Genomic DNA, 19,961 nt, shown 5'->3' with positions numbered 1-19,961 from the left:
TAGTGACACTAAAAAAAAAATCTTAAAAAATCGTATGTTACTTTTGACATTTTTATTATTGGGAAAAAGTTAAGCCATTACTCTGCACCTGTTGGTTGATGCAGAGGGACACTGCAGAATAGACTAACAGGGGCCTTTCTTTGATGTGCTGTGGTCTGTTTTCCAGATAAACCGTGAAAGCTGGTGCTCTCTGGAGCCGTGCCCTGATTCCTCCCTGCTGGAGCGCAAGCGGACACGGGAGTCTCCAGGTGAGCAGTGTGCTGATGGTACATCCTTCCTTTTTTGTATTACTTTTGACATTCTTGCCTTGACAGGGAAAACACATAAACTAAAGACACTGTGTAATGAATGTGCTGTGAGTCACTGTTAGCACGTGGCTGTAGCACTTGATTTGCAGGGAGCTGTGTGATGTGTCTCCTCCTCAAATAATTATGCATTGAAAGTCCTCCAGTATTTTGATTTCTTTTCTTTTCTTTTTTAGCCAAACTTCAGAAGTGCCATGGGCCACACAGATGTGGTTTCTAGCTAAGAGGATAATACAATAAAATGAAAAAAATTCAGAAATTTGACTGAATCCATATTTAGACCTAAATCAGTGGCTTGATTTTTTTCTTTTTTCCCCTCTGTGAAAGTTGCCATGATTCCAGGCTTCAGGAAGCAGGAAGACTGTTCAGAGCCATCGTTCCCACACCCTGCCCACTGGCTGTGCCAAGCTCCCAGCACTGTGTGCTGGCTGGGGCTTTCTGGCTCTTCCACTGGGGCAGAAAACCTTGTCTGGGCAAGCTTCAAAGAGGGGTTGGTGTCCAAGATAAGAAATAAAGCATTTCCTTTCATTGGATTATGCATGTTCAAAACAAATAGAGTAATTTATCAGGGCTCTGAATGGGGACTTTACTTGAACTGTTCATAGAGGCTTCTTGCCTTGCTGACTTCATGAGCAGTGGTCTCACCTAAATCTCCTTCAGTTTATTTGAGAAACTTGAAAGAAAATGTCTGAGTTTCAATGCAAAATTCAAACTCAGTCTTTTCAGAGTGTATGCTAAAAAGGCATAATGTTGGTTACTGACTTAAGGGTTTTATTCTAAACAGAAGTTCCAGCTTTTATCAAAGTTAAATATTTATTGACAAAAAATAAAATATTGCTCTGTTTAGAAGAGTCATGAACAGTGAATAGCTGTTTCAAGAGTGTTTTTACAGGAGAACCTGTGGCATTGCCATGCTGCTTTCTAAATTAATTGTATCCTCAAATCCCTTTCATTTTGGCACTATATTTTTATGCTTCAGGCAAGAGGTATTGCACTCCACTAGTCTGCAAAATTACATGTGCTCGTTTGACTGGCCAGATCTTAGTTGTGTGTTCTTATGGATCAATATCAGTTGCACACCTATTAATTATCTAATGCAATATCACACTACAGAGATGTAATATTAATTATGTAATTAGGTATCTGTGTATACAAATTTATATTAATAATTATAGTAATAAGTGTCTGTAGCACAAGCAGAAAGAGGCAGGTGTTTATGTTGATTAATGTGCAGTTCTGGCCTTTCTAAAAATAATGTTGTTACTGTACACGCATCCTCTGTCTGCTCTGTGGTGCTGGGCAGTGAAGAGAAGGCAAGAAAAATGTGGTGACACTTAACAGCAGTACAACCACTAGCTGTCATAATGTGATTAACTTAAAAATATACTACTTGATAAGGAACTAGCCTTTTTTCATTTACTTAATAATCCTACTAATAATTAGCAAATATTTTGAGCAGGGAGCAAAGAATGTTCAGTTATTGCCAAAATTGTCGTTAATACTTTTCCCTGAAGACTGAACAAATGAAATGTTATACAGGCATTTTTTTATGCAAATACTTGTCTGTTAAGGGTTTTGGAAAGCAAGGGCTTTCACAGGGGCTGCAGTCTAGTTCTGTACTGCGGATCAACCCGATGCAAACAGCTGGAGGCATTTGAGAGAAAGAAATACAACATGCTTACATTTCAATGTCGGGAGTTGTGAAAGCTGAGAGTTTTCAAAAAATCACCTAATTTTTGTATCTTAAGAAAGTAAAGCTTGCCATTAAAGTTATACCAGTGGTTTTTCAGTGAGAAGTGTGGGAGAAGGAAAGTAACAATCATCCTAATACTCACTAAAAGTACCTTGGCATTCAGAGGGAATTGATTCTTTAAATGAGAAAATAAATATTGTCAAGTTACATTTCTATGTTTATTGAATATGAATCTAATTTTGCAGTTGTTGCAGTTGATGGGAAACATCCCGTTATGTACTATGTGGAATACCTGATACGTAGCACATTTATCAGCACCTTAAGCTACAAGTATTTATGGCTGTTTCATGCAGAATTTTAGTGTGCACCATGTACTTCAATGATGCATTAAAAAGGAGTTTTAGACTCTTGAATAAACTAAGAACTTTCACACAAGGTTTTGGGAGGTTAGAACAATTTATAAAGCTGTGTGTACTGTTGGTTTTAAATCCTGGAATTTACTGATTGTTTGTGAGTTGGATGTGTGAATGCTGCAGAAGACATCAGGGTATAACTCTTTCTGCTTTGCTCCCACAGAGTGTGAGAACTTCTTGGAGGATGGGCTGAGTGGTGTCTGTGCCTCATCACAGGGTGGTCTCAAAAGAGAGTCTGGGAGCGAGTCTGACCTCTTCCCGTTGCCTGGTGATGGGATGGAAGACCTTGTCTTTGGAAAGGTAGGAAGGCCTTGTTGGGATATGGTTAAAAAAAGCTCTGAGGCCCGATCTGATATACCCATTTGGCAAAGGCAGATCATCTTGGTTTCACTGGTGAATTAGAAACCTGGAAACGATTATCCTGGAACGAAATAGATGGGAAGGATACAGTCTCCTCCTCCAATGCAGAAACATGAGGGATATATTTACTTTCAGCAGAATTCCAAAACCTGCAGCCCTGAGTGTTAAAAAAATGGAAATAATTTTGTCTGTCCAAAAGTAAATCAGGCACCAGAGGAACAGTTGAAAAGGTGGATTTTCTTGCAAGGTCATTGGGGATTGCACAGACGATACAAAATCCATCTTTAACCCATGTAACAAAGAGCTTTTCTCCAGCAAACTGTGACCTCTGTGCTGACACCTCCATATTTATATACTGTAATTCTCAGAGGAACCAGTGTTTTTCTGTAAATTCAGTGTGATAGGAAGGAAACACTCACTCTGAATATTTGAGGCCAATTCCAGGGAATAGTTTTGTTGCCTAGGTGACATACTTCTAACGTCTGTTTGCGAGCAAGTGAAATGAAAATGTTTTCAAGTCTGCTTAAAATCAACAACAGAAGTCATTACTAACCTTAGTCATCCCTGTGCCCTTGGTGTTGCTCATGGCTGAGAAGGAGGAGTGGGAGAGCCCTGAGAGACAGAGTCAGTCTCCTGAGCAGAGGATGCCTGTCTTTGGCCTCAGTCTTTTGCGTCTGGGTCAGAGTAGTCTGAATTTATTGAGAGAATGATTAGGTTTTCCTCTTTCAGAATCGTTTTGCTGGTAATTTATATTCTTCTTTCTGTAAATAAATGATGAAAAAGCACCCAGAAAGAATATAGTGATGCAGAACCAAGGGAGATGTGAACCTTCTTGAGAACAGCTATCACCTTGGTCTCCATGAAATCACACACTTTGGTTCAGCTCCAACTCACCTGTTTGAGCAGGCACTGCTCTTGCTCCAAAAAACTAAACTTTAGGAGTAGCTTTCACACTTGCTTTCAGAAAAATATCTGTTTGCTTAAATCAAATCAGAGGATGGCGAATATTTTCCAGCAGGACGGGAAACACCACAGCCCAGGCTAAGTGATCTCATGTGCTATAAATGATCAGGAAAGTCATCCTTAATGCATGTGGTAGGGCACAGAGCTCACCAGCCTCACCCTTTCCCATCTTGCCCTCAAAGAGATCCGGGACCCTGGATTGTGGGAATACAAGGCCATTTGTCAGAGCAGACTCTTCAGTTTTCTTCTGTAGAGTGGCGCAAATTGCAACAGCCAACTGCCATTTGAGCTTGATTTAATACCTGTGTGGGGATGTGTAGGAGAAGAGTGCTGTGGAAACACAGCAAATTTTAGCTTTTTTTCCCTTTTTTATGTGGAAAGTTTCCTTCTCCAAATGCAAGAAAGAAAATTAAAACGGAAAAAGAATAGGTAGTGCAATGTAGCAAGGATGCTGCAGGGAAAGGAGGAGGTGGTAGGAAAAACAGATCTTCAGTTGCCAGTGGAGAGAGGACAGAGGGAGGAAATTTTTTTTCTTTGTAGAAAGAGAATTTCTTAATTTGGCAACCTTTGCCTTGTTCTCATTATGCAGGTGATTGCAGACTTCATCTGCAAATGGCTTCAAAAGGTTCCTGAGTTGAGTTTAGGAAGTTATTCAAAGCTAATCTCAACCTCAGTCACTTTATTTGTCTCTGTTCGGCTGACTAATTTGATTCCTTGTCTCCTTTCTCAGTATTTATCTGAGGGCCTTTTCTACAGTTCCAGTTATTTCTAGAAGGATCAGAGACACTAGTTTAGTGTTGTGAGCTTGTTCCTTAATTAAATCTTTTTTTGTTTTGGACTACTGAGCCCAGCTGGTAGAAATGCAAATTATAAATATTTTTAATAATCACTAAAATAAGTGATGGCAGTAATCTTTCTTCTGAAAAATATTGTAAGATGCATGTATTTGTTCTAGTTGATTAGTTATAAACCTATTAAACAGTACAATTTCCATATCAAATTGGGAAGAGAAAGAATATGTTTATGAACAAAAAGAGGATCTCAAACATTTCTGTATTGTGATGATTATTGTTATTACTGGTCCTGTTCTTGTTTCTCTTTTCTATGGAACAAGAGTTGAACTTTTGTCTACTAGAGTTGGCCTTTTTTATTGTGGAAATAACTCCTTCTTTGTTAACTGCTTAATACATGAAAAGAACTGTAGGAAGAACAAGTTGTTGTCTGTCCAGGGTCTTTGGGCTGCTTCCATAGACATCACTTGAAATTCATAAATTGTAAGCACTGATTCTGTCCCAGGACCTTGAAGAATTGGAGTCTGCAGGGTCATAAAATCTACAGCTGCCTTACCCTGTCCCTGGTGTTTGGTGTATGCTCTTTACCATCTCCTTGCCCTCTCCTGAGCTTATCTCTTTTCGTTCTGTCGCTGAAGGACTTGTGCTGAGCTGTGTAACATGAGCTGCCGGGTTCAGGGAGCTTTAGCACTAAAACCTGCCTTGTTTATTCAGACTTTAGAGAATGTCACTGAGATCCAAAAACTGCTTCCAAGTCTATGGCTTCAGCAAAATGTTTTATTTTTTTCTGTGTCAGCGTTTCATTCCTGCATCCTCATCATCCTGCTTTTCCTTCTCTGTCTCAGTCAGTCATCTGGGCAGCCTTTGCAGCACCCTCCTTTCTGAATGATTAATGCTGCATAAAGTCATTTCTCACAATCATCTGGCAACATCCTGGGGTGGAGCCCATACGCTTTGCTCATCTTAACTTTTAACCTGCCACTGAAATCCAGCGTTACTGGGAAGCTTTTTAATGTGCCTCTTGGGAAATGATTCAGACGGAGCAAGTCAGGAACCTGTAGATCATTGCCAAAGGAAGGGACTGCAACTCAACTTCTTGAATTTTGTTGAATTTCTTCCTATGTTTTGGTTTGCTCAAAGAAATACACAAATACATAAATATTTTGCCTTTTTTCAGAATTATTGTTTAAAAACAAACAAAAAACCCCAACAGCCACGCAGAAAATACACACCCAAAGGAATAAAAGTTTGAACAGAATGACTTTCACCAGGGGGAGACTCCTCCACTCTGAATCATTAAGGTTATGATAAATAATTAATAGGAGGTCACTATTAAGGTTCATTTTAGGCAACTTGGAACCATAGGCAAATCCAAGTAAAAATTTGCTCTGCTGGGTTATATATCAAGCCAACCAAGTATGTTGACTCCTTTAGTGGTATTGCAAATAAACTTCAGGATGCCATGGTTTAATTTTTTTCATCTTCTTTTTAAAATAATGTAACACCTTTAATGTCTTTGTCACATGGGAGATCGGGGAGAGTTTATGTTTCAGCACTTTGTTGTCATCATGGAAATGATTGAAAGAACATTTTAATTCCCCTTATCAAGACCTCCTACAGCGGAGGGTTTTAGTTGAAGAAGTTATCTTATACCAGAACCAATCCAGTGATTTCCCTTATCCCTATTCATGAAGAAGCACATGATTGCTTTCTCTGAATAGTCACTTTTATGCCTTATCTGGTTTTTTTCTTACTAGCTTCTCATCAAGTACTGTTTCTGAGCAGAGAAAATGTCCATTAGCAAATGTCTGTGAAAGCTCTTTTCAGCCATGAGGTTTATGGTCAGAGTTAAGGGTTGAATTTGTTGAGGGCCAATCCAGCAAGCCTAACTTGAAGAAAATTGTTTCTTTAATGTTTCATTTTTCCTGTAGGAATAGAATACATTAAAGAACTACTTCTGTTCAGCAAACAGTATATTTTCTTAGTCAAGTAGGATCAAAGAGCAATGCATATTTACTGGCCCTTGACTTGATAGCTAATTTTTTGCAGAGGTGATTGCAATATAGATGTTTTTGAGATGCGTCAGCCACATTTGGCATTTTGCAGACAAAGTCCTCTTTCATATTAACTGTTTTCTTTGTTTCAAAAAAACCCCCAGAAAACATCATTGAAATGAAGGCAGAATATTTTTAGAGGAATAAGCATGGGTCACAAGTTCAAGGGAATTGTTTGTTATGTTCTGTCGTCAGTCTGATGCTCAAGGTAAAAGTTGAAATGGACCAAATGTATTTCCTTTTTTTTAAAATATCTCCTTGAACTGCATTTTACAATAGAAGCCCGAAATCTTCCTTGTTAGGGAAGTGGTGTTTGTTCTGCATTTTTAACTGGAGAAGTGTTTTCATCTGGGAAAATTCCTCTTTTTTTACTCTAATTCCTCCCCATATAATTTGGTGTTCTGCCCTATTGTTGCTGTAGTTGCATCCAGACTGAGTGTTTTCAAACTGTCCCGTACTTTGCACAGCTCAGAGACAGTCATCTCTGGTGCTGTGCTGTCCCAGTCATAGAATCCTAGGATGGTTTGGGTTGGAAGGGACCTGAAAGATGACCCAGTTGTAATCCCCTGCTGTGGGCAGGGAACCTTCAACTAGACCAGGTTGTTCAAACCCTCGTCCAGCCTGACTTAATGTCTGACAGTATTTTCCTGTCTCATAAAAGTGAAGCAGACTGTTTCCTCTACTGCAGGAGTATTATCCACATAATAACTACTTGATTTGTCAGTATTTAAGCAATTCAGTAAGCTCTCATCATGACTCACACAAATATCAGATTATCTTGAATCATGCCAAACAACATCAAAAACTTTGCAGGGCATCCATTTCAGTTCCCTTTTCTTTCAACCTACACTTCAAATCTGTCAAATCCAATAGTTTACTAATTTACAGAATGTAGTTTACAAAAATTCACCATTAATATTTGACACACCTTACCGTGGAATGCATGTTTTTGGAGAGTTGTATTTTTAGTGTGTTTTTTAGTATTTTGTGTTTAGAAGGTATACTGTTATTTGGTGTTGTGCTGTGGATGATGTCTTTTTTTTTCCTTCTTCCCTTTGATGGATGTAAGAAGGGAAATAGTGTGACAGCATTTATTTAAACCATCAAAAAAAGCCAATAAAAGCAAAAGTCTCTGGAGTGTTTAACACTGGGGTTGGGATCTGAGGTCAGGACTGCCATGAGGCAGCATTGCTCCCATTCATCCTGCTCTCCATGGGTTCTGATGCCCATCTTTCCCTTCTGGGAATGGGATTTTGTATCCCATTGGAGCCTGCAGCTCCTCCAGTGCTCAACTTCTGCCGAGCCCTCCGAGCCCACTGCTTGAGGACCATTACCCACTGTGGCTTTGCTGAACAGTCTGTTGTACATGGCCTGACAGAGCATTCTGACTGTTATTATTTTAAATGATACAGGGCAGGGCTCTGCAGGAGGATAAATTGAAACTTCCCATGTCAGTCCCTCGAGGCAAACACCATTTCAGACCGGAGGGGATGTCAGAGAGATGCTTGTGTTTTTTATGCTAGCTACGGGGATCGCAGGGAGCCACGGGCTCTTCTTACGCTGTATGGTCAGCCTGTGGCCTTGGGCCAAAGAGAACCAGTTTGGCTTCTACGTACTGCTTTTGGAGCAAACTAAACCCAAAAATTGCAGTATGACTCAAGATCTGTAATACAGGGAGGTTGATCATGTAGAATAGTATTTTTCAATTACAGTTGGATTTGAAAAATGCTGCAGACCCTGGTATTAACTTTCTGCTTAATGGAAAGTAGCAGGGGATGGGGATTTAAGCTTTCATTTTTTTTCCTGTCTGTTTTCTGCTACTGAGTAATTGTCCTTTTGTGCTGCATGATGCAGTGGAACAGTGCGTCATCCTTGAGCTCTACAACCCCATCTCAGTCTCACAGGAGAGGCTGGAGTTTGTCATCAGTTGTGATGACCCAGTTACCCATCACTTGCTTTCAGTAAGCCTTTGGCAGTTTTATGGCACCTTGATCAATAACAGGTTTAGCCCAAAATGCTGAGAGGAACAGGATTTTCTGTGCAGAATGAAACTTGGAACTGGGAAGAGGAAGGCAGGCAGAGGACTCAAGCTGCAGCCCAGGGTTACGGCAACCAGGGACTTGTGGGGTGGAAGAGATCACCCTGCAAAGCATTTGACCCTCTTTTAAAACCAGAACAAAAAGTCTTGGTTCTGTGATGGTTTATTTGCCTTACGCTATCGACTAACAAATCTTTCAGCTCACATGAAGTAAAAAATAGTTGCGTTTATTTAAAATGTTAAATGAATTTGCATCATTGGAAGTGTTTTAAGGTCAGGTTGGATGGGACTTCGAGCAGCTTGATCTAGTGAGCAAAGTCCCTGCCCATGGCAAGGGGTTTTGGAGTAGGTGGTCTTTAAAGGCCCCTTCCAAACCAAATCAGTCTCTCATTCTGCTTTAATATATAATTAATTTTTCCTGCCCACAGCAGCCTGAAGAGGAACAGTCTGCATGTGATGTCACCAGCTCCAGTTCCTCTGCAGATGACACCATGTCCCTGGAGAGGAACTCATCCCTGGGCAGCGACACATCCCTTCCCTTCCCACCGACGGTGAACTTTGCCCAGCCCAAGGACAGGCACAGCCTGGATGGCAGCTGCACCAACATGGTGGCCTCTGAGGGAGGAGAGAAGGAGGAGGAGCTGGACAGTATCACAGACGTGCCCACTCATTCCTCTGTCCTGCGCAACTCCATGCGACCACTGTCTCCTTTCCGTCGGCACAGCTGGGGGCCAGGGAAGAACGCCACCAATGAAGCAGAAATAAACCAGAGGAGGTGAGTGTAGAGCTGCTTTGGTTTCCTCTGCACCCATTCATGCGTGTTTATTAGGCTTGGCGTGATAAAACAGAAGAGCGAGGATGTCACTTCTGATTATTTCTTTTTCACTCGAAGGAGTGAAGACAATCTCCTAACATATTTTTGTTTGTTTTCCTTAAATTAACTTTCAGGATTAAAGTGCTTAATACCTACAGTATGCTTGAGCTTTCCAGAGGGAATGGAGTTACCTTGGGACAGGTGTTTCATTAGAACTGTCATCACTTGGTTCTATATGAAGGGCTTTGCTAAGGGAATTATCAGAGTGTTAAATCTCTTTTTCCACAAAATAAACATGGCCATTGTTGCTCTGCTTGTATTAAAACATAGCACAGGCACTAGGGTTTTAAAAAAAGGTCTGGAGGGACTGTTCATAGTGGTGAGATGGGTCATCCCTGTCTCTCAGAATTGATTCCACCTCAGTCTGTCATTGACAGTAAGTCCCACCTAACTCATCACCAATGCCCCTGGTGGTGTCCACAAAAAAGAGAAGTTTTCCCATTTATTCCTTCAGAAGATATAAGTGGGAGAGGTGTAAGAGCCACGTTGAGTGTGTAGATGCTGGGACCAAATGACTGTGAGAAGAAAAGTTGCTCAGTCCCCCGTCTCAGCGGGAAGATGGAGTAAAGGAAGGTGCAGACCAATAAGCAGTAACTGATGTAAGGTTCCCTGCGAATGCTCTGCACGGCTCAGCATCCAGGCTGCCGGACACTTGGGGTTAAACCCTGCATGTTCTGAATCCAGTGGAGGTTTGGCCATGTGTGTTAATGCTTCCAGAGCATTACAACTGAGTTGTTTTAGGAGGGCCAGACTGCTGTATCCTCCCTGCAGCTCATCACACAGATCTCCATCTGCCCGCTGCTGTCATCATGGCCATGGATCTGCTCTTAACATAAAGGGAGCCTTTGCATTTGGTTATGGATGGCATTAAATTAAAACTGATCGCTCACAATGGATTCTTGGTAAATTGTTATTGACCTGTTCGGATAATCCAGGGAGGGGCTGCAGCCTCCCATCAGGAATGTGTGCATCTTTCACACATTATGAGCTGTGGGTATCACTAAGGGAATATTGTAGACCCTTCAGATTTCAAAGTCAATGATGAAAAACATTCAGGACCCTCTGAGTAACACAGGGTGAAAGATTTGTTACTGTTTTTTTCTACCACTGTCACCTTTTTGAGCTTCATTCCTGGTCCTCAAGAAATATTTACATAAATTAAGTAATACTTGTCTTTTTTAAGGTACAAAAGAGTCAGCATAAGGCATACTTGCATGTTTATGACAGAATGAGTCCATAAGTTCATAAACTCATTTGGAGACATTTATTTTTAAGTGTAGGGCCTGTCGCGTAAGGATTTTTGAGGGTAATAACACCAAACAGATGGGGTTAAATTCTACTGCATCAGATTCGGAGGCTGTTTCTGATAGGGAAAAATACATTCATTGTAAATGTAAGAAAATCTGAGTTAAAGGAACAGTAATTGTTCTCATATGTTCTCAGATACAGCTGTGGCTGCATGAGGATAGCTGTCACGTAGGTTAATTAAAAAAAAAAAGATGGGTGGGTCTATGGTGCTGATTTGGTTCATGTTTGTTTTTATGCTTCTGTTAGAAAGGAATTTGGATTATTTGGTTTGTTATTTTCTTGTTTTCTTTGTTCTTTTGATACGTGGCTGTTGTGATGTTGAGACTGCGGTTGCTTAGTGAGCAACAACAAATACTGAGAAAGTGAAATGTGAACAAGTGACTTTCATTGAAATCAGTTAAACTTGGAATGTTTCCTTATTCATTTATTTCACAAGCAATAGATGCTTTTCCATTCAAAGGTGAAAAGCCCTTATTGTAATTTGACTTTTGCAAACCTTTGAAGTGAAGTAACATGGAGCACAAGCCTTAGCTGAGATTTGTCCGGCTGTTGGGCTGGATCTCTGCTGCTCTCACCACCTGCCACCCTTTGTCTATGCCCCCTCCCCTCCCACGGGCACCCATGGCACTTCTCTGCTCTATAGGTGAGCAGGTTGCACTCATTAAATAGGGAGAAATTACCCAAATAAAGTGTAATTGCCAGCAAGACCAGACCAAGGCTTAGAACTGGGCTGTGGAGCCAGGAAGAGGAATGGGTTTGCAGACTCTGCACCATCAGTTGAACTCTGAGAGTTGCCTTCTGTCCCAGCAAAGGACTTGCAGCCTGGTTCAGCCCCCATCCACACCAAGAATAGTCTTTCACCTTGTGAGAAGTTACAGCTAAGTCAAGCTTAAATAGAGCTGTTGATACAGGACCCAAAAAGCCAACAGAAAAAAAATCAGCCTTTTGTCGGATTTGGTCTTTTCCACTGTTTCATGTTATCTCTTTGTAAGAGGGACAAGCATAAAAGTTTATTCACAAAAAAGATCAGAAAAAAAAGTAATAATCTTAAATGAAATGTGAAAATATGCTCAGTTCCCCTCTGCTTCCCGTCTCTCCTCAAACACACTTCACGGGTAATCCTCATGTCTACATTTTGCTATTAAAAATGCAAAGAAAACTAACAAGGCTGCCACAAAAGGATGATCATCCTTGGGTTAATTCCTGACATTCATAGCGGATTTGAAATGCCTGTCTTTCAACAATGCTGCAGTGTGTTTAACGTTCCAGCCGGGAAGAAACGCCCCTGTTTTTCACTAATGGATTAAGCACTGCAGAACTGGAGCTGGTGTTGATCACTGTTGCTAATAGCTTCTGTCAAAGAGTTTAGCCTTGTCTAAACTTCAAATTGACTGGCTTTGGCAGCAGCAAAGTTGCAACATGGTCAATACCTGTACAATCTTCTTTCTGTGTGAAGTACAAGAACCGAAACTCAGATCTATTTGTAAAGGAGAGGAGGAACACAGAGACTCATTACTTCCTTCAGTATTTAATTTTGTGTTTTCCCTGTATGTCCATTCCCTCTGTTTGTGTGTCAGGGATATTAATCCTTTAGCTGCCATTTGTTCATTTTTTTTCTATTCAAGCTGCTGACCACTCTCCATGATTCATTTTCAGTTCAATGCGAGTTCTGGGGGATGGTATAAAGAAGCCTCCCATTCATAGGAGAAGGTACAAAGCCAACTAATGTGACTAACTGGTTTGTGTTTGAGTGTGTACTAACTCTATACTCTCATGTTAGCAAACCCATAATATCTCTGGAAGCGTTGGCATTAGAGCTGTGCATCCTGCTTGGCTGCTTTCCCTCTCCAGTCTGACCCAGGGCAGTTTTTGTGCCCCACAAAGCACATGCTTCTAGTCATTTTCTCCAGGATGATATGTTAATAACGTGGAGAAATCTCACATATCATTTAATTGGCTTTTGCCAGGTGTAAGATTTGGAGTTGCGTTAAAATAATTGTTTACCTGGGAGCATTGTGTGTGATTGGGATTTAAACCACATCAAAGACTCCTGGCAAGACTTGCAGAAGGGGCACGTGAGGAGGGAATGGATCAGATGCACTCTCAGATTTAGTGACACTCTGCAGATCTGCAGCTGGTTGAATTAAATGGCTTTAATTTTGCTCTTGTTATCTTCCTAAAAAAATAGGAAACAAGCTCTGGTTTTCTCTTTACTTCCATGTGGTTTTCCTCTCTATAGAAACTTTCATATTTTTTCAAATCCTCTTCCATCATGCAGATATGCATTTTCAGTTACATTACCTTTGTGTTGTCTATTAATATATAAAACAGGACACTTAATTTTTGACACAGCAGATGTGGATTGTCCACACTAAGACATTTTAGGCTAAAGGAAATAGAGCAGTTTAGCCTCTGCCCTTCAGTGATTCAACCTGTTCTCATCTCCCACAGCCTGCTACCTCTCCTCCTATGGCAGGTTAACTCAGTATTTCACTTCTCTTGAAATGGATGGGGTGATGTTTGTGTAAACAAACTACCACATTTCCACATGTGCAAAAGATGTTACTGTGATGTTATGACCAAAAAAATCCCTGTGCCTTATCATGCGTCGCCATAAATGAAGCCCTGAGAGCAGTGCTGTACAGTTCAGGAGAGAGCTCTTAAAAATAAAAAGGAAGAAAAAAAAGCACAAGAAACAACACAGTTTTTTATTTCTAAGAAGCCATTCTATTTGCATCACAGTGCTCTGGAGGAAGCAGTGCAGTGCTTATCTTCTCAGCTCATGCAAATGAACATCTTTTTCAGTCATCTCTTCTCTTAAGGCTCCCCTGTAGAAGCTGTGTTACTATTTAGAGTCAAAATAACTTGAAATACTGAGCTTACACATAGAATAAAGAAAATGTCTCAAATAGCAACCTAAAGTCCCTAGTCTTATCTGAAATGTGTGGTAATTCTTTCATAAGCGACCTCTCTTTTTCTGGCCTCCCAACCATTTTGGTACCATCCTCTCTAACCCCACTTGCAGAGCAGCAGCCTGAAACTGATTCCAGCAGCTTATGCTGGTGTAGGTAACAGCTCATCCCCCTTCCCCAAGCTGTCTTCTCTGGAGGCATTTTGTGTGCTCTGCATTGATCTTGTTTGTTTTTTATGGTGTTGCCATATGGTGTGGGTGGCTTCCTAGCAGGACTGTGATCCTGCAAGAGTGCTTTCTACAGCCCTTGCCAAAAGATCTTTTTCCTTCTTTGAGATCTTACACCACTTTCAGGCTTCCTCCTACGTAAATACAGCTGCTCTTCTTCCATCCTTCTACTTCCCTTCCTTACAGTTTTAGCACTTGGGTGTATCCTCACCCAATTAATACCTTTATAAAACAGGTAGCAGTTATTTGAACTCAACCATTGAACACAAACAGTCAAACTCTTCTAGAATGTTTCCAATATTGTGTGTGGACACTGTATAAGGACTTGGCACGACACGATGCAGTCAGTGGGTTTAAACCTCCCCTGTGTTCTCGGAGGCTTCTGGCACTCACAGTTCCCGGCCCAGGAATGCTTGGACTTGTTCTACTGTTGTAGTCCCATGTCCCAGAGCACAGCATTCTCTGGCCATGTCCTCTCTCTCCATGCATGGATCACAGGCCAGGGGCTGGGAGCAGGACTTGTGCCGTGCTGCTCTGGCAGATCTGTGCTGATGCAAAATTCCCTTCAGACAATATATGTTTCCTGGACAGCTTTTCCAGGATTTAGGGATCATTTATGTGTCATAGCTGACAAGAAGATGGATTTATCTGTGTCTGCAAAACCTGTAATTGGGCCATGAGCTGACAGAGCAAAAATAACAAAAGCAGTGTTTAAAATAGAAACCATAATATTTGCATTCTGTATTTGCATTTCTTATGTCTTTCATGGTGCAACTTTGGGACTCTTTTGGGGTATGGGAGCTGAAAGCTTTTCTAATCAGAAGCACTCTTGATTTAATCCCAAGTTAATAGTAAGATGAGTCTGTTGTTTCTTTTCAGCCTCTTTCACTGACTTGCTTTGCAGCTTTTCAGAATGTCTCCTTCCTTATTTTTCCTAAGTGTAGTGTGAGGTTGTTAATATATCTATGGAGGGGACTTAAACTATTAAATATCTATAAGGAATTCTTTTTCTGATTCAAGGATGAGAGTTACCAGAAAAATACTAATCATTACTAACACAACGGCTGTATGTGATTACTTGTGCAGTAATTGGCTTTGGTATGTTTCAGTCATGTTTTTCCAAAAAAACTTCCCTCCCCACAAGGAGTGGTTTCTCCAGTACATTGTAAACCAGTGGGATTGGTTTGGGGAACACATGGGCTGTTCCTGCTACCTGTGCATTGGTAACCTTGGGCATTTTGGGCACTGTGCTGTGTTCGTGCAACAAGGCATATGGCACTGCATTGTTTCTGAGTTTGTTGGTTGGGGTTTTTTCAAGACATGTAAAAGTGAGTCTTCTACCATTCCCCTGTTCTGTAACAATCCAATAATCACTGCCCTTTTCCTTTCTTTGCCTCTTTTGATGTTCCTAGTTTGAGCTGGTGTCCCTCAGGCGTACAGTACATTGCCATGGGTCCTGACTTTACTTGTAGAAGGTATGGTATGAACAAGTATGGTGTGCAGCAGCAGAGGAGCACTGCAAACACCCTGTTGTCAGCTTTTTGTGCATCACCTTTCCCACTGCTGCTCTGGCTGAAGTGTGCATGTGTTTGTTTTCTTGGTCTGCTTTTTCAGCAATTAATCTTGGGAATGGATCTTCTGAGCTGGGGTGCAGGTGGTGAAGGTGGTGGCTGCTTTTCACTGGCCTCCAGCATTAAAGAAGCTGCACTGTTGGGTTGAGCTGCTCTGTTCTGTGATGACGTTAAGCCATGTTTTTTCCGCAGCAATGATCATAATGATAATTATGTCAGCCAGAGAATCAGAACAAGATTAAATATGATTCAGCACTACTCTGTTCCAGATAATCGAATAAAGGTTTTAAGTTCATACAGATTTGCTCTTTGTAAATTGAAAGATGTAGTTTTTTCTTTCAAAGATACTAATCATGTAAAACCTACTATGAAAAACCAGTCTGATCATCACAGATGAAAATCTCCCAGGCACTTAAAGCTTGCATCTTCTGTAGAAAGTCACAGAGTTGAGATTGATGTTTGCAGGTCACAACTTTACACCTAATATTGCTTGGAAGCCAGCCCCCCAGATTTTATAGCTTTTTAGTATTATCTCTGACTGTTCTGGCTGGTTGTGACTAGAACTACTGAACTCTTTGTCTGAAGAGTAAAATCTGAAGTTAATCTGTCTTTCCTGTTACAGATTTAATTATAGTATTGGTCTATATACTTCAATCAGCAAACTACAGACCAGTATCACCCACTAATAACTTTTTAATGAGCTAATATTTGCAAGTTTTAGCTGATTTTGTCACTAGTACATAATTTTTTCTGTGTACCATTACTGTTACCACTTTGGGAAGTAAGAAAAAAATATTCTGCTCTAAATAAATAAAAATTATTTCTCTCTACAGGTGTTTTAGAATAAAGTTTTTAGTGCCTGCTGAGAATATACATTGATGAGTTGCAATCTTCCTAAAGCGAATTAAATGATCAGTGCTTCAACCAGCCTTTTTTTCTCATTAATTACCATGAAAACAGTGTTTTCAATATACTAAATCTACTTATTAAATGGTTATTGCAATGTTTTCTTTCAAGGTGCATATTTATCAATCACTTAATGCTTCTAAGGGACTCCAGAACATTAAGCACCACTCTGCAAGTCTATCTGAATTTAAAGCTCCTCTGGTTGTTTAAATCATTTGCACAGTCTGGAGTGTGTTTTCCTTTTCATTTGTTTACATGTCAGCTTGTTGGCCACTTAGATGTCATGATTGGCCTCGGTAAATCCAGGGTAGGCCTTGGAGGACTTAGTGATTTTCAAATCAAACATTAGCGATGGAATTGTGCTCATTACTGGGAGGTGAATCTGTAAAGCTTGCACATGATCCCACACTGGCATTTCAGTGAGTTTGTTATGCTTGGGCATAAGGAGCAAGAGGGTCAGAAGCAGAATATTAGGGCAAGATTTACCAGATTAAATAGTCCCATATGAAAGAGGGGGTGACAACATTTATTGAATTCCAAAAAAAAGATCACAGAAGAGGTAAAAAAAGAAACCGGCTTTGACAGAAAGAGGGATCTTATCAGTGCCAAAACTTTATGCAGTGGCAAGTTTTAAAATACATTTAGTGTCTGCAGAGATGAATGTTACAGCAGCTGATGTGGCTGCTGGGAGGGGTGCTGCTCCAGGACAGGCAGCACTGTGCTATACAAGGTACTTTAATCTGGGTGGCTTTATTCCAAGGGAGAGCCCAATAAAAAGCTAGAAAAGAGAATATGTGGAAATACCAAAATCTTTAGAAGGGATGTTTCTGGATTTTCCTGTGCACTGCTCAAGAAGAAGAGACAAAAACAGTAGGAAAGGCTATTGACCAGGGGTTTGAATGGTTGTTCAGGCAACTGCTGTGTCTCATTAGGAGCATAAAGGTGCTGCTCTTTGCTCCGAAGAAAATAGAAGTTACATGTTGAGCAGTAACACCTGCATTTCCCTGCACAGTTCAGTTAGTGACTGCCATGTGTTTCACACTTGGAGGTGCTCTGTGCTGAAAGACACTGTTCCCTAGGAGTTTGTCAGCATCTAACCTCTTGCTTTCTCTTTAGTTACAGCCTAGAAGGCCTTGCTGGAGACTCTGGTGAGAACAAAAAGCCCTCTACAAACTTGGAGGCTTCTTCTCTGAGCTCCAAAGACCTCCGGCGGAGTCCACTTGGCAGCAATCAGTGTGGGTCCCTGGTCCTGCTCACTGAAGAACTCGAGCAAGGAGAAATCAGAGACTACGATCACCAGGTAAAGCTGTCCAGCTATTGTTAGATGTCAGGAAAATGCTACATCACCATTTTGAAAGTCATTTTCCCAAGTGACAGTCTCACAAAGGCTTCCACCCTGTATGCATGTATGCATATATATATATATATAATGTTAAAAATCTTCCATCTTTAACATGGTGGAATCTCCAACTGTCTTAAATTTGCTGTTTGGTTCTTTGGGGCAACATGGTCAATTGGCAAAGCCTTAGGTAAGAACAAGAAACTTTCCAGTTTTCTTTCACCAATTGCATGAGTAATTATGGAAAAATTATTTAATTTTTAGCATGGATATTGGGATTATATTGATCAAATATGTTGCTTCTGCAATTAATACTTATGCTGCCTTTTGCAGTCCTAAAATACATGCAAATACCAAGTAAAGATTTATTTGCTAAAGTTTTCAGGTTTATTTTCATATTGTAGAAGGAAAATAAGGATATTTTTTCCTTCATAGGTGCAACCAGAATCAAAAGGCTTATTATTATAAGCAACAATTAAGCAAAATGGTAATTGCTTATCAAGAAAATGTAGAGTAACCTCTCTGGAGTAGAAGTCTGTGATAGCTCTTGAGACAGATGTGCCACAATATTATGAGAGTCCCTGAAAATTGTTACTAAAAAAGTAATTATTGTCTTTAATAATATAAATACCCTGGATTTCTGAATTGGAATTTTCAGCCACAGTATTTTCTGGATTGATGTCAGAACTATTAACTATCCAGTCTGTTTGCCTTATAGAGTCACTGCTGTACATCAAGGCAGTAGATGGAACTTAAGATCTGGCCTGTCGAGCTGTTATGTCACAGCTTTCATGTCTTCTCTTGCTTTGGGGAATGGCATTTTGGGGGAACACCCTGCTAAGCATCAGATTTTTTTACTATGTTGGACCACAGTCAAATTATGCTGAGGAGTTGGAGTCATGGCAGTAATTCCAGTGACCCTTGGACAGTTAACAATATCTGTCTTGTAATATCTTGCAAGAAAATCAAGTAGCCAGAGTCTCTCTGTTGCATAATTAGTTGTCTTACACTTGAAAGACAAAACAAAATGTTGCATATCACCTGTGTAACATTGATTACACTTTTCATGGTACTTGATTTTTTCACCTTTTACTTTATGCTGGGATTGTTTAAATTTTTCACTGTTTCATTGTTTCAAAGTGAGAATTTCAGTAATCGTGAACACTAAATTGGGATCTGAAGTTGGATGGTTCTGTCATTCTTGATGTATTTATTCAGTATGGTTCTTCTTGTTCTGCAGGCTCATCAGACATCACAGCCACAAGGATTTAATTTCTGTTCTTCTGCTGCTTCATCTCCACTGACCAAATCCATGTCTCTGATGTCAATTAGCAAACCTGTGCTCGACAGTGAGTAACACAGTTTTCCCTTATCCACGCTGTCATCTGTATTATTGAGTGTATCTTGCTACCTTCCCAAGGCAGAATGTGCACTAGTAGCTGCTCTTGCTTTCCTGTATTATGTGAAATATGTTTCACTGCTGAATGGAATTGTGGGTGGAAGGGCAGAAGAACTTGTTTAGGTTAGTTTTGTTCTTCCCAGTGTACCCCTAGTATGTTCGGTTTCTTTGGGGTTTTTTTCGTTAATTAGACTACTGGTATGAAAACTATATTGAGTTTGTTATTTAAAAAAAAAATTAATTTTACATCCTGTCATAATTTCTTCCCTTGATGTCAGGTAAATTCCACTTGATATCTTATTTCCCTGCATCTAGATTCTTTAAAGTTGATACATGGAAACTTGAGAATCTATGTCTTGGTCTCCTTTGAGGAGTTTGTTGCTATTCATTTTGCATCAAATATTTTGGAGCAGTTGGGGGTAATTTATTGAATCTCATTCTTGAAGAAAATAATAAAAGATGACTCTATGAAATTTTCCAGTTTAGCTTAATCATAGCGATAACAAGCACTTAATTTTGCAACTTGACTGAATTGATTCTTTCAGCTGAAAAAGTCATTCAGAAGGCTGCAGCTGGATGTGCTTAGGAAGGGCTGGATTCCACGTGTTTTCATTTTATTAATTGCCAGCCAGAAACCAAACTGACATCTTGGCTCATGTCTTGTAAATTAGTGATGGTCTCTGATCTTTCCTCTTCATTCAGTGCTTCTTCCTTGCAAAGCTGAAAAAGGGATAGGCGCTTGAGAAAGGTGTTTTATTCATGGAGGAGGAGGCTTGCTGGAGGAAGCTCACTGGGATTATGCTTTTGA

General features: G+C 40.3%; 1 protein-coding gene across 5 annotated transcripts in view; it reads left to right on the top strand.

Annotated features, from left to right (window-relative positions):
* Positions 1 to 19,961, top strand: part of AKAP13 (A-kinase anchoring protein 13) — a 92,762-nt gene that overhangs the window by 31,720 nt on the left and 41,081 nt on the right. For 3 of the 5 annotated variants that reach the window (XM_071568497.1, XM_071568496.1, XM_071568495.1), the window contains 7 exons: positions 167 to 248; positions 2,575 to 2,711; positions 9,046 to 9,392; positions 12,456 to 12,509; positions 15,351 to 15,413; positions 17,532 to 17,715; positions 18,995 to 19,103. In XM_071568497.1, the coding sequence (XP_071424598.1) occupies positions 167 to 248; positions 2,575 to 2,711; positions 9,046 to 9,392; positions 12,456 to 12,509; positions 15,351 to 15,413; positions 17,532 to 17,715; positions 18,995 to 19,103 (976 nt within the window). The remainder of the gene's footprint in view (positions 1 to 166; positions 249 to 2,574; positions 2,712 to 9,045; positions 9,393 to 12,455; positions 12,510 to 15,350; positions 15,414 to 17,531; positions 17,716 to 18,994; positions 19,104 to 19,961) is intronic. The other 2 variants (XM_071568499.1, XM_071568498.1) reach the window with 1 other exon arrangement.

Source organism: Pithys albifrons, chromosome 13 (genome assembly GCF_047495875.1).
Source record: "Pithys albifrons albifrons isolate INPA30051 chromosome 13, PitAlb_v1, whole genome shotgun sequence".
Taxonomy (NCBI): domain Eukaryota; kingdom Metazoa; phylum Chordata; class Aves; order Passeriformes; family Thamnophilidae; genus Pithys; species Pithys albifrons.
Note: the sequence above shows the minus strand (reverse complement) of the source record. Positions and strands in the feature narration are given on the sequence as shown.